The 13,765-nt window shown below is 49.3% G+C and overlaps 1 protein-coding gene across 1 annotated transcript in view; it reads right to left on the bottom strand.

Moving 5' to 3' along the window:
- Positions 1-13,765, bottom strand: part of LOC114649218 (low-density lipoprotein receptor-related protein 1-like) — a 141,430-nt gene that overhangs the window by 92,013 nt on the left and 35,652 nt on the right. The window contains exons 14-22 of the mRNA XM_028798706.2: positions 7,113-7,302; positions 6,896-7,018; positions 6,654-6,794; positions 6,442-6,567; positions 2,064-2,180; positions 1,900-1,980; positions 814-981; positions 542-724; positions 255-455 (exon numbers count right to left, since the gene is read on the bottom strand). Of these exons, the coding sequence (XP_028654539.2) occupies positions 255-455; positions 542-724; positions 814-981; positions 1,900-1,980; positions 2,064-2,180; positions 6,442-6,567; positions 6,654-6,794; positions 6,896-7,018; positions 7,113-7,302 (1,330 nt within the window). The remainder of the gene's footprint in view (positions 1-254; positions 456-541; positions 725-813; positions 982-1,899; positions 1,981-2,063; positions 2,181-6,441; positions 6,568-6,653; positions 6,795-6,895; positions 7,019-7,112; positions 7,303-13,765) is intronic.

Below are 13,765 nucleotides of genomic sequence, written 5' to 3'. Positions count from 1 at the left end.
ATATATATACATATATATACATATATATATATATATACAGTACACATACATATACACACACACACACAGTAGATGTTTTTGTATGTACAGTATATGAATGACATTCAGTTTGCATAAATGTAGACAACCGTCTCATTTTTCTCAAGAATAGTTGAAAGTGATAATCGATGTTAAAATAATTGTGAATTGTCCACAAATTAAAAATATTTTATATATATACACATTTTTTTGCCACATCGCCCATTTCTACTCACCGCAAAGTTCACCCTCATCTGAGCCGTCAGCACAGTCAGCGTTGCCATCACACAGCTTCTCAGGTGGCAAGCAGAGTGAAGAATTGTTGGCACAGGAGTGAGAGGGAAGCTTGCACACGAGGGCCTCGCAGTTCTCCTCGTCCGAGCTGTCTTCACAGTCATTGTCCCCGTCGCAAACCCACGCCTTACTAATGCACCTGGCTGTGGAAAAGCAGTAGGAAGGCATGAGGCGGGCACCAAGCTAAACACCCCAGAGTCAGAGTGACGGGCAGAGGGTGTCAACTCACCAGAGTTCCTGCAACCAAACTTGACGCTGGGGTCACAACTCTGTGTCATCCCCTCACAGTTCTTCTCATCGCTCAGGTCCATGCAGTCTGTGTCACCATCACAGCGCCACCTACTGGGGATGCACAGCCCATCCATGCGACACTGGAACTCGTCACCATGGCAGCCGCCGGGGGGGCGCGTGGCTACAGGGCAGACAGAAGCAGTCATGAGTGAGGGGTTCCCACGGATGGACAACATGCAGTCGTAACCCATAAGGTGTAACATCACCTACCAAGGTTGGTGCAGTTGGCGTGGGTCTCATCGCTGTAGTCCCCACAGTCATTGTCCCCGTCACAGGTCCAGTGCTCTGGGATGCAGCGGCCACTGTTGCACTTGAACTGGGCACTGGAGCAGGAGTGGCTGCAGCCAGCCTCGTCACTGTTGTCACCACAGTCGTTGTCTGTAAAAGAGCCACCACGTCATGAGAACGGGCTCTTAAGGCTGAGGGCATGCACCTCGAGCTCCTGCCACCACCGCTGCCGTCTGCATAGCTCTGTTTGTGCACGGTCAGCACACGCCACTGCAGCTGGGTATGTTAGTGTTGGCAGGGGCACAGGGCAGGGCAGAGCAGGCCAGGGGAGCTTAGCTGCCGAAGCCACTGGCCGCTAGTCACAGTAGGAAGCAGGTCGCCCAGCTTGGGTTAGAGCGCAAGGTCAAGGGCGCGTTGAGAGCTAGTCACTAACCGATAAGGGTGGCACAAGTCATTTCATCTGAGCCGTCCCCACAATCCTTCTCTGAAACACAGAACCAAGCAGACAGGAGAGTCGACACAAACACAAACACAAAAAAGGACAGCGCCCGGGGGGACGTGGGACAGACAAAGCAAAGAGGAGCCAAGAGAGGCGGGCAGGAACTGCAATGTAATGGGTGAAGAGGGCAGGGGGGTCGGGTCAGGGTCAGGAAACCAATATAGAGATATAGAGAGGATGGACTAATGGGAGGTGGGGGAGTATGAGAAAAAGACCCAACAGTAGGCCTGGGGTAAGTGAACTTCTTGAGAAAAGGAGTCCCGGGGGGGGGTTTGGGGAGTGGGGAGTGGGCAAGGGCCAAATTAAGGAACTCAAATGGGGAATGAGAGCCCGGGTAGAGTCTGGGCAAGGAATAAAAAGGGAAGGGCAGATAATGGAGTCAGACAGAGGGAGGGGAAGAGGGGGACAATACTGATGGGGGTGGGGGGACAATGGTGGCCTGGCAAACAAAGAGCCAAGACAAAAAGAGAAGACACAGAAGATCACCGGTGGCCACCAGGACAGAAGTGGCCTGAACTGAACACATCAAAGAGAAGCCCGCGGGGGGGCTCCAGGGGTCGCTCACTCACCGTTATCGCAGCGCCAGTTGATGTTGATGCAGCGGCCATTGTTGCAGGTGAACTGAGTCAGTGGGAAGCAGGTGGGATAGGCTGTGGGACATCGAGAAAGACTGAGATAAGATCACGAGTCCACCGGTCAGCCTGGACCACTGGAACTGCATGGGGTCACTTACCGCAGGACACAAACTCATCGGAACGGTCGCCACAGTCGTCATCAAGATCGCAGGTCCAGGAAATGGGGATGCAGCGCCCGCTGGCACAAGAAAATTGATTGGGTGGGCATGTCCGAGCTGGAGAGGATACAAAAGGATAACTAATTAGTCTAAACACAGTGGCGGCAGATGGGCACTGCCAGTCTAAGCATCAATCTGCAAACTATTATACACTAGCTGTCCCCCGCGGCTCTGCCCGTGTAGTAGTGAAACTTTAAAAATCAAAAAAATTAATAATTTGTATTGAGAAGAATTGATATTGATATATTTCACATCCAAGGACCTCTTCGTGTGCAATAGTTTTGGTTTTGTGAGAATGAAGCTGTGATCCGTTTACCAAAAATGTAAAAAGTTCTCAAGGTTTCTCTGGCCAAGCAGAAGGTGGGTACGCTCTAACGTCAAACGTTATACATGTGCATCCGGCGCCGCCGTGAGTGGCAGCCTTTTCAGCAGCTCTGTGTATGACTGTATATGTATGTGTACTTTTCTACTTTTATTTTTCTATGTTTATTTATTGATCACTCCTATTACTTTATTTTATGTGGATTCCTTCCCTGGACACACTTACTTTTACAACGTGGGCATGGATTTTAACACGCCGAGACTCGCCTATTCAAGTACTCAACTTCGGGCGCTGAGAACAAATGTCAGTGCCGGTGTGGTTCCACATTTACCTGACGAGGTAAGAAGGCGGTATCGTGGCAGCAGAGCCGGCACTAAGCTAAAAAAGAAGCAGCTTGCGAGAAAGTGGCGTTTCAAGCCTTCGGTGCCTTCTGTGATTCTGGGGAATGTAAACTCAATCTCAAATAAGATCGACGAACTGGCTGCGCTGGTGAAAAATGTAAGGACCTACAGAGAATGCAGTTTGTTGTGTTTTTGCGAAACCTGGCTAAATAACACCATCCCAGATGCCAACGTGGAGCTACCCGGGTTTAGCACAGTTAGAGCGGACAGAGATGCAAGTACCTGTGGTAAGCACAAAGGAGGAGGACTCGCTCTCTATGTTAATACACGGTGGTGTCACTCTGGACATGTTAACGTCAAAATCTCCACTTGCTGCAGGGATATCGAACTGTTGGCCGTAAGTTTACGTCCCTACTATTTGCCCAGAGAGTTTGGACATGTCATTGTTGTTATTGTATACATTCCTCCTCAGGCAGACGAGGAGTCAGCGAGTGACATCATCCATTCCGCTGTTGCTAAGTTACAAACGCAGCACCCTGAGGCGCTTGTGCTAATCGCTGGAGACTTTAACCATGTGACGCTGGACAAAACATTACCTGCATTCTCCCAGTATGTGCACTGTAACACCCGGGGAAATAAGACAATTGATTTACTTTATGCAAACGTTAAAGACGCATACAGCGCCACCCCACTGCCTGCGCTTGGGAAAGCAGATCATAACCTGGTTCTGCTTCAGCCTCACTATAAACCAAAAGTTAGAGTCCTACCTGTAACCACACGATCATTCAGGAAGTGGACTCCGGAGGCTGAGAATACTCTGAAAGAATGTTTTGGAACTACAGACTGGGATATCCTGCAGGGATCTCATAGTGAGAACATTGAGGAAGTTGTTGACTGCACTACTGACTACATCAACTTCTGTATGGACATTGTAGTTCCAGTAAGAACAGTACGCTGCTATGCTAACAACAAGCCATGGATTACAAGTGACATCAAGGGCCTTTTGAATCAGAAGAAAAGGGCTTTTAAAGACGGTGATCAGCATGAGCTCAAGAGCGTGCAGAAGGAACTCCGAGTCCAACTCAGGGCGGCGAAGGAGCAGTACAGGAGAAAGCTGGAGCAGAAGTTGCAGAATAACAGCATGAAGGAAGTGTGGGATGGGATGAAGATCATCACTGGCTGCAGCTCGAAGCGGGGTGCCACCATTGAGAGAGACGTGAAGAGAGCAAACCAAATGAACAACTTCTTTAACAGGTTTGACCACCCTAACCCACTCTCACCTCGGAGTACTGCACCCTCCACACATCCTTCTGCTGATACCAGCATAGGAAAGACATCCCCACCTATAATTACAACAGCGCAAGTGAGCAGAGAGCTGAGGAGACTTCGTGCCAGCAAAGCAGCGGGTCCAGATGGAGTATCGCCACGACTGCTGAAGGTCTGTGCATCGGAGCTGGGGGGCCCTCTACAGTGCATCTTCAACCTGAGCCTGGAACAGGGGAGAGTCCCGAGGCTTTGGAAAACATCTTGTATCACCCCAGTCCCAAAGGTATCACGTCCTAGTGAGCTGAATGACTTTCGGCCTGTTGCTCTGACATCACATGTGATGAAGACCATGGAGAGGCTGCTGCTTCACCACCTTAGGCCACAGGTTCAACACGCCCTTGACCCTCTGCAGTTTGCATATCAGGAGAAGGTGGGAGCGGAAGATGCCATCATCTATATGCTACAACGATCCCTCTCTCACTTGGACAGAGGCAGTGGTGCTGTAAGAATTATGTTTCTAGACTTCTCTAGCGCCTTCAACACAATCCAACCTCTGCTCCTTAGGGACAAGCTGACAGAGATGGGATTAGATTCATACCTAGTGGCATGGATCGTGGACTATCTTAAAGACAGACCTCAGTATGTGCGTCTTGGGAACTGCACGTCTGACATTGTGGTCAGCAACACAGGAGCGCCACAAGGGACTGTACTTTCTCCGGTCCTGTTCAGCCTATATACATCGGACTTCCAATACAACTCGGAGTCCTGCCATGTGCAAAAGTTCGCTGATGACACTGCTATCGTGGGCTGTATCAGGAATGGGCTGGAGAAGGAGTATAGGGACCTAATCAATGACTTTGTTAAATGGTGCGACTCAAACCACCTACACCTGAACACCAGCAAAACCAAAGAGCTGGTGGTGGATTTTAGGAGGCCCAGACCCCTCATAGACCCTGTGATCATCAAAGGTGACTGTGTGCAGATGGTGCAGACCTATAAATATCTTGGAGTGCAGCTGGATGATAAATTAGACTGGACTGCCAATACTGATGCGCTGTGCAAGAAAGGACAAAGCCGGTTATACTTCCTTAGAAGGCTGGCTTCCTTCAACATCTGCAATAAGATGCTGCAGATGTTCTATCAAACAGTTGTGGCGAGCGCCCTCTTCTACGCAGTGGTGTGCTGGGGAGGCAGCATTAAGAGGAAAGATGCCTCACGCCTGGACAAACTGGTGAGGAAGGCAGGCTCTATTGTTGGCATGGAGCTGGACAGTTTAACATCTGTGGCAGAGCGAAGGGCGCTCAGCAGGCTCCTATCAATTATGGAGAATCCACTGCATCCACTAAATAATGTCATCTCCAGACAGAAGAGCAGCTTCAGCGACAGACTGCTGTCACCGTCCTGCTCCACAGACAGATTGAGGAGATCGTTCCTCCCCCAAATTATGCGACTCTTTAATTCCACCAGGGGGGGTAAACGTTAATATTTAACATTATACATAGTTATTGTCTTTTTTCACCTGTATTATTATCATTCTTTAATTTAATATTATTTATTGTATCAGTATGCTGCTGCTGAAGAATGTGAATTTCCCATTGGGATTAATAAAGTATCTATCTATCTATCTATCTATCTATCTAAACGTTGGCACTGTATCCGTTCGTGTTCAGCTCTGACGGGAGAGCGAGGGGAGAAGAGCATGTGGCCGTGATATCTCTGCCAATCAGCAGCTAAAATACATGTAGCTCTGATCTCTCTCTCAAAAACGTCAAACGTTACTCCTTAACAATCTCGAGATGATAATGTCTGCTGAACAAACAGGTATCGCTAGCTAAGTGGAGGCAAGGTGCGCTCCAACACGTGGCGCAAGGTAGAGCGACTTGAATGGAGGCTGGCGCGTGAGTGAGGAGGGCCCTGCCTGGCTCCCGGCTCCCCCTCCCTTCGGCCCGCAGCCTCGCTCTCAGATTTACATGAATATATCGGTCCTGCAAGCGAACTCTGATTCTTAGTGCGATGAGAAAAGTCGCAAAAATCAACCGGAATGTTCAAGCAAATTCCAGAACAAAAACCCAATTTAAATCCGTGAAGTGGCAGACAGACAGAAAGACAGACAGATGGTGAATTTTCTACATATAGAGATGTGGCAGCAAGAGTGTCATACACAAAAGTGGCACACTATGCCACCTACACCCCTAGTGTAGTGACGTGGAGAGTGTAGGCATAAGAATGTGTGCCAAAGCAAGTGAACTCAATGAGAGGGGGAATGGGCACAACCTGGCATTACCTGCCAAGGCGCTGTAAAATAATAAGACAGTAGGGCAGCAGCACTCCAAGGGGGTGGCACTTATATGTATGACCCATGTAAGTGTCACTCATGGCAACTCGTTACCTGAGCAGGTGGTGTTGGACTCATCTTCATCGTTACCACAGTCGTTGTCGCCATCACACAGCCAGCGGATGGGAATGCAGCGGTTATTCTGACACTTGAAACGGTCGGAGGGGCAGGTGTGCTGATCTGTAGAGAATTAAAGAGAAGAAAGCAGCAATTGGCATCCAAAGCCTAACACCACCCCAAACCCATTCGCCCAGCTGGGTACGTACGGCAGAGCTCGGGGGCTTCATCGCTGCTGTCCAGACAGTCGTTATCTCCGTCGCACTTCCAGCGCTCCTGGATGCAGCGATTGTTCTTGCAAGCAAACTCGCCAGGCTGGCACTGGGGGGGCGGAATATACGATGGGTTTGCTGTGAAGAGAGGGGGGAAAAAAAAAAAAAAGAAGAAAGAGATGCAAGGTGGCAGCCCGAGGCTGGCACTCTGAGTAAGATGCCCCCGAGCCCAAACTTACCTTTGCAGCTAACATTGTCGTCATCTAGGAGTTGGTCTTCGGCACAGGCGCACTGCCGCCCATTCGGGATGGCCAGACACAGGCTGCTACAGCCCCCGTTGTTGACCCGGCAAGCATTGGAACCTGCGACCAACAGAGAAATGCTGCTCAAGTGGCCAGGTGAGGCAACCCTTCACCCCATCCCCAGCGAAGGACCCACCAGCTAATGCCAGCCTACCTTGCTGCTGCTGAGCGTCATACATGCGGATCTCAAAGATGGGTGGGCGCTCGTTACGTAGCAGTGTGACCGTCCTGGTTTTCTGGTCCAGCTTGTAAATGCTGCCACTTCGGTATTCGTTCCAGAAGAGGAAGTTGTTGTAGTGGCAAAGCCCAAACGCGTGGTTCAGCTCATTTCCTTCATATATGGTCTGGTGGCAGAGAGAAGTTCAGTCACAAAAAGAGCAGCCAATCAGATGCAGCCAGTCCTGAGCCCCCACCCCCCCCGGCTCTCACCCACTGCCACCACGTCAACTGCTTGCCAGTGCCACCCCTCACATCATCTTTGAAAGCCCACTCCCTGCCCAAGTCTCGCCCACTCACCCGCCACCCTCTTATGAGAGCCTGGCATTGTAACATCTCGTGTCTTCAACTCACTGCTCACGCTCTTATCTGGGCTAAACTGGAGGAGGGTGCAGGTCTTGGGAAAGGTGGAGCTGGAGATGGGACGTCAGGCAGGAGTGTGCATCAGTCAACCCAGTGGTTGGATGGCTGGTACGGGTGAGCGGCTGTGTAAAAGCCCCTACCCCATTAGTGGCCACTCTTCTCGCTGCCCCCTGGCACCTTGTCCTGAGGGTTGGCTGCTGGTGCTGCCCCTGCAGTCACCTCTACTTTCAGTCTGGTCCCTTCTGATGAAATGCCCGGGTCTGACCTCACGCCTTCTCCAAGCTCTGCCACACACACACACACACACACACACACACACCTCTACTCTCACACCTTCACATTTATGGAAGTGACCTGCTGAGCTGTGGCCCAGCCCTCCCTGGAGCTCACATGCATCACCACCCTGTTAGGAGCCACGCGGACTGAAAGCTGAACGTCGATGTCGTACTTGATCTCCAGGGAGGGCAGGGCCACAGCTAAGCAGTTGGTCATCTCCAGAAATGTAAACTACTTGAACACCACAGACAGGGGGCGCTACATAACCCAATACCCTGTTAGCTTTCTGAATGTCCTGCCACAGAGTTCAGAAACACTCGATGACTGTCTTGTCACTCTGCACTGACCCATTCACTCATTTTTGAGAATGTCCTCCATTAAAACATGTACAGCACACATAGGGGGCGCTATATAGCCTAACACCTTATCAGCTTTCTCAATGGCTTCTGTCCACTGCCTGGATGCTGGTAGTGACCAGTCCACAATGACTTCTCATAAGGTGCACTTTTAAGTGTTGGCCCTCATATCTCATATCTACCATTTCTGCCTCCTTTATATTCAGTGTCCTCATCCACAAATCTGCACAAGCCCTCCTGTAACAATTCAAACTTCACTTGACCATCCAGCTAGTTTGGTATCATCTGTGAACTTAAACAGCTTAAGCCGACGTCACATTGACGCAACTGTCAATCTCATCACCCCGCCATGTCAAATGACACAACCGATAATCGTAGCCCACTCACATTTGTCCACTGAGTGCCGATCTTCCAGCAGAGTAGTAACCGCCCCTTTTTCTCACAGCCAATAGTGTGTTGCCTTTACAGAGGCGGGGCTGAATGAATGATTAAGAGCTGCAGTAAGTTCAGCAGCAAACTCTGCTCTTTATTTCTTTTTTTCCCCATTCTGCTATGGTAAATATAAAATACGAGACATCAGACAGACGAGCTTCTCTTCTGTTTGGGTGGTCCACAGCCACCCCCATGCTGCTTGACAGAGACAGTGTTGTACGAAGGGTTAATTGCTGAGGTCGGCCCTTTTAATTTTTTTCCCCCCATTATGTTTTGAGCATAAAACGTGAGACAGACGAGCTTCTCTGCAACTTGCGACGCTCCAAACATTCCTCGTTGCTACCGTCTACTCATCATACTTCTGGCCAATCATCTACTGGTCGTCAGTTCTCCTGTGTGTACAGTCCACCCCGAGCCTAACGGGATTCGTTGTATTGTAGCCAGCCACAGACTAGCTGGTGGCAGTCGTTAGGTAGGTCACATGTGACAAAAACAGCGCAGACTGGCTAAGAAATCGCCGGAAAAGTCGTCTAATGTGAAACGGGCTTTCCCCGATTACATTCTTATCAGACCATTTCTGTACATTGAAAAGAGCAGCAGCCCCTGCTGGACACCAAATCCCAACATCACCCGATTCTGTGAACGTTTCTCTCGCCGTTAACCCTTCGTTTCCTGTGTCTGAGCCAAGTCTGCCACCCCCCCCCAAACCCCTGCTGGACACCAAATCCCAACATCACCCAATTCTGTGAACGTTTCTCTCGCCGTTAACCCTTCGTTTCCTGTGTCTGAGCCAAGTCTGCCCTCCCCTCCAAGCTCCCTGTTTCAGTTTGACTGCTAACCTCTCGTGTGGCGTCTTATCAAAAAGCCTTCTGAAAATGAGCCAGCACAGGCCGCTGAGCGCTCTTATCGTCGCTGATCGGATGTTAAACTCTGCACCTCTGCGGACTCATCAGGCTCTCGCAGTCGGCTGGGCCACTGTGCACTCCTTTGACAAATCAAGCATCTCATTTGCATGTGGCCTCATTTTATGGCTCAATCCTGACAACTGCTCAAGTAAGCCCAAGATCACGGGACCTCCATAAACTCGCCTGGCTGTCGGCCTCACGCCATTTACCCCCCTTCAGGCTGAGACTCAGAGCAGAGACTATAAGGAACGTACGTCTGATGGCTTCAGCCTAAGAAGACACCTTGTGCTTATTAACGTGCACACGTTCTTTAGGGGATTTGCTCGGGTTACGTCCACACGACGACGTTTTCATTTAAAAACACGGACATTAGTTACTGTACTCTCTTTCGTCTACACTACCCCGGCATTTTTAACGCCTGAAAACAATCCATCCATCCATCCATCCATTGTCCAACCCGCTGAATCCGAACACAGGGTCATGGGGGTCTGCTGGAGCCAATCCTAGCCATAACAGGGCACAAGGCAGGGAACCAATCCTGGGCAGGGTGCCAACCCACCGCAGGCCTGAAAACAATGACTTTTGATAATGCTCTCCAGGGGCCTCGCTTATAAAACTGAAAAATACAATAAAGTGGCCACTTCATTAGGTACACCTGGCTAGCACCGGATTGGACGCCCCTTTTGCCTTCAGGACTGCCGTAATTCTCTGTGGCATAGAAGGTGCTGGAAACATCCCTCAGGGATTGTGGTCCTTATTGACATGACGGCATGGCTGCACATCCATGAGGCGACTCTCCCGCTCCATCACATCCCAAAGGTGCTCTGCTGGATTGAGATCTGCTGACTGTGGATGCCATTGGAGTCCCGTGACCTCACTGTCATGTTCAGGGAAACCAGTCAGAGACGATCCGAGCTTTGTGACATGGCGGATTATCAGGCTGGAAGGAGCAGTCAGAAGATGGCAGTCATAAAGGGATGGACGCGGTCAATACTTAGGTGGCATTTAAATGATGCTCAGTTGGTACTATGGGGCCCAAAGTGAATATCCCCTACATCATTAGACCACCAGCACCAGCCTGAACCATTGATACAAAGGCAGGATAGACCCCTGCTGTTATGTTGTTGACCCCACCATCCGAATGTCACAGCAGAAATCGAGACTTGTCACACCAGGCAACGTTTTTCCCAATTTTTGTGAGCCCCGTGTGTGAATTGTAGGCTCAGTTGACTGCTCTTAGCTGACAGGAGTGACACCCAGGGTGGTGGTCTGCTGCTCTTCTGCACACCTCGGTTGTATCGAGTGCTTATCTGAGTTCCTGTTACCTTTTCTATCCTCTCAGACCAGTCTGGCCATTCACCTCTGACCTCAGAACTGCCCCTCACTGATATTTTCCCTTTTTCAGACCACACTCTGTAACCCCAGAGATGGTCGTGGGTGAAAATCCCAGCAGATCAGCAGTTTGCGAAATATTCCGAGCAGCCCGTCTGGCACCAACAACCACACCACCACATTCAAAGTCACTTCAGTCCGCTTTCATCGCCATTCTGACACTCGGTTTGAACTTCACGAGGTGGTCCTGACAAACTCTACAGGCCTAAACGCACCGAGCCGCTGCCATCTGATTGGCTGATTAGATGTTTGTGTTAACAAGAAGTTAATAATATTAATTCTTTACATTTCTGTAGCACTTTTCTCATTACTCAAAGCACTTTAGCGAGTAGTGAACCACTTCAACCACCACCATATGCTGGAGCACCCACCTGGATGAACAGGTATACCTAATAGAGTAGCTGGTGAGTGTATGGGCACACCAAAAAAAACAGGAAAATACAGCCAAAAATAAATGTATAAAACCAGCCATACGAACATTTACACTGCATTTAAATCACAATCACCTGTGTGTATGTGAACGCTGCCCTGAGCCCTCCATATATGGAGCATGCTAATCAGCCTCATGCATATACATATACCGGCTGGCAGAGCAGCCTCCCACCTGACACCTTGAGACTCCACCCCCTTTCACTCACGACTATCTGGCTGCGCTCTCCTCAACTGAGAGTATAAGATCACGTGCACCATTATAGGAGCTCTAGTCTGTGTTGTGGGGGGGGTCTGCAGAAGGCCACCAGCACCTGGCACGTGTCATGACAGGATTGATGTTACAATGACTCGTGCGGGCCATAGGAAACACTGAGGGATCGGCCAGTCACCTGACCAACAAACCAGCCATCACACGTCTGTCAATGCCACCCTCTCTTAAAATCAATGACTCACGGGCTGACGCAGGCCACCGAGGCACAACGTTTGTCAATGCCATCTTGGCGTCACAATGCACTAATGGAATGTCACCGATTACAGTTAACAAAAGGCAGTTTCACTCTCATTAGGTGCCCTTATTGCAATATGAGGGCAGTAAACCGCTCGGAATACGCCAGGAGAACCCAACATGAATCCAAATGGACTTTTCATGCTGGCAACACACGTTTTATGTATGAACTCCCACACCATATGGAAAATGGATGTAGTGCCGCGCCAGTCCTCATCCAGCACAGCGGGAGTGACACACTGAAGCTTGGCAGAGATATTCCTGACCCCTCTCGTAGACGCCATTTGCCACAAATCCAACCGTTCTCCAAACCTGGATATGAAGAGGCATAGCCCGATTTCAAACAGCGTGGGACAAACTCAGCACAAAGTTCCACGAGAACGACTCAAATCACATTACGATGACGGCTTGGTGACAGCAGTCACTGTGTCATTAAACGGGTTTGGCCGCAGTTCCTGACCTGTCGGCCATTTCACCGAGAAGGGACAACAGGGAGCTTTTATAGACTGCACTGAAGAACTTTTTGGTATTTTCATCAAATACGCAGCATTGGCCCTCTTAAAAGGGAACTAAAAGAAAGTCTGTGTGTCATCGCTTTTAGGGGTGTAATATGTTAGTCACGCGCATTATACGGCTCTGTGATATGAACTGTCTGTCATACATGCGAGTCGTCATTTCCCAGTTTCTCCGATATGTCGGGGACCTATGGGTCAGGGTTTTTGTAAATATACGTACGTTCCCCTGTCACGTTTCTTTTAGGACGTCCCGGCGTTTACATGGGAAGTTGTGTTCACACATTTCGAGCCTCTTTTTGTGCACATGGCAGCTTTATAATCGAGGGACGAGAGCGTGTATACTCCAGAAAAATGAATGAGGACAGGTGAAAAGGTAGACAGTCTAAAGTCGCGCTCTGATCGGTTTGTGCTTATTAAGTTGACCTTCTCTGATTGGATCCTGCTCGTTATGACGTTTTCCTTCCCTTGCAGAGACTCTTCATGGAAAAGAAACAAAAAACTCCAACATGGCAGACGTAGAGGAGCGGCTTTCCACGGTGCTTGTTGTTCTTCTTACCTGTGTGCGTATCTGAATGCTGCATACATGCGCAGAAGGCAAATAATGCCACCAGCTGTGGGCATTTATTGCAAACCAGTAAATTACCAGCCCTTTCAAGGATTTTTTTTCCGCTGATGTGTGCAGGCCCCGTGTTGGTGAACGTCAATGTCATGTGTGTTTTTGGAGAAATTCTTATAATCGAAATCAAAATGTGGTGGTGTGGACGTAGCCCGAGTCACACAGTCACTGTAACTGAAGACTTTGGTGGTCCACACCCCAGGCACTACAGCCCCCTGCTCTGTTCCTGGCCATTCTGATGTCACCTCATCGCTCAGGTACAAGGGACGTAGAGACGGAGTGGTGGCTCTGAGGCTAGGGATCTGCACTGGCAACTGGAAGGTTGGCAGTTCGAATCCCGTAAATGACAACAGGGACTCTGCTCTGTTGGGCCCTTCACCTGCAATTGCTGAGCACTTTGAGTAGTGACAAAAGCGCTATATAAATGCAAAGAATTATTATTAATTATTACAAGACGTGACAACTCACCCTGTAGTTTTTAAAAATCATTCAGGGAAGAAACGTAACCAACATGACTACCCTACCATGTGAAAAAAAATACGACTATCGATAATGAAGACATGGAGGTGTTAATGGAGAGACATGGAGGGTGGCATCGACACCCACAGTCCACTATCACTTAAACATTTGAGATCCGTGGATCAATAATAAAGAAAAGAAAAACCTTCACTAATACACAACATACTTCACACAACAAACTGCAGCCATGACATCTCTGGGCAGTGAATATTCACAACGTGAGCCAAGTCACATAAGTTCCAAAGAAGACACAACAACAGGAGCTCCAGGGACAATAAAA

This window comes from Erpetoichthys calabaricus, chromosome 3, assembly GCF_900747795.2.
Source record: "Erpetoichthys calabaricus chromosome 3, fErpCal1.3, whole genome shotgun sequence".
Classification (NCBI taxonomy): Eukaryota; Metazoa; Chordata; class Cladistia; order Polypteriformes; family Polypteridae; genus Erpetoichthys; species Erpetoichthys calabaricus.
Note: the sequence above shows the minus strand (reverse complement) of the source record. Positions and strands in the feature narration are given on the sequence as shown.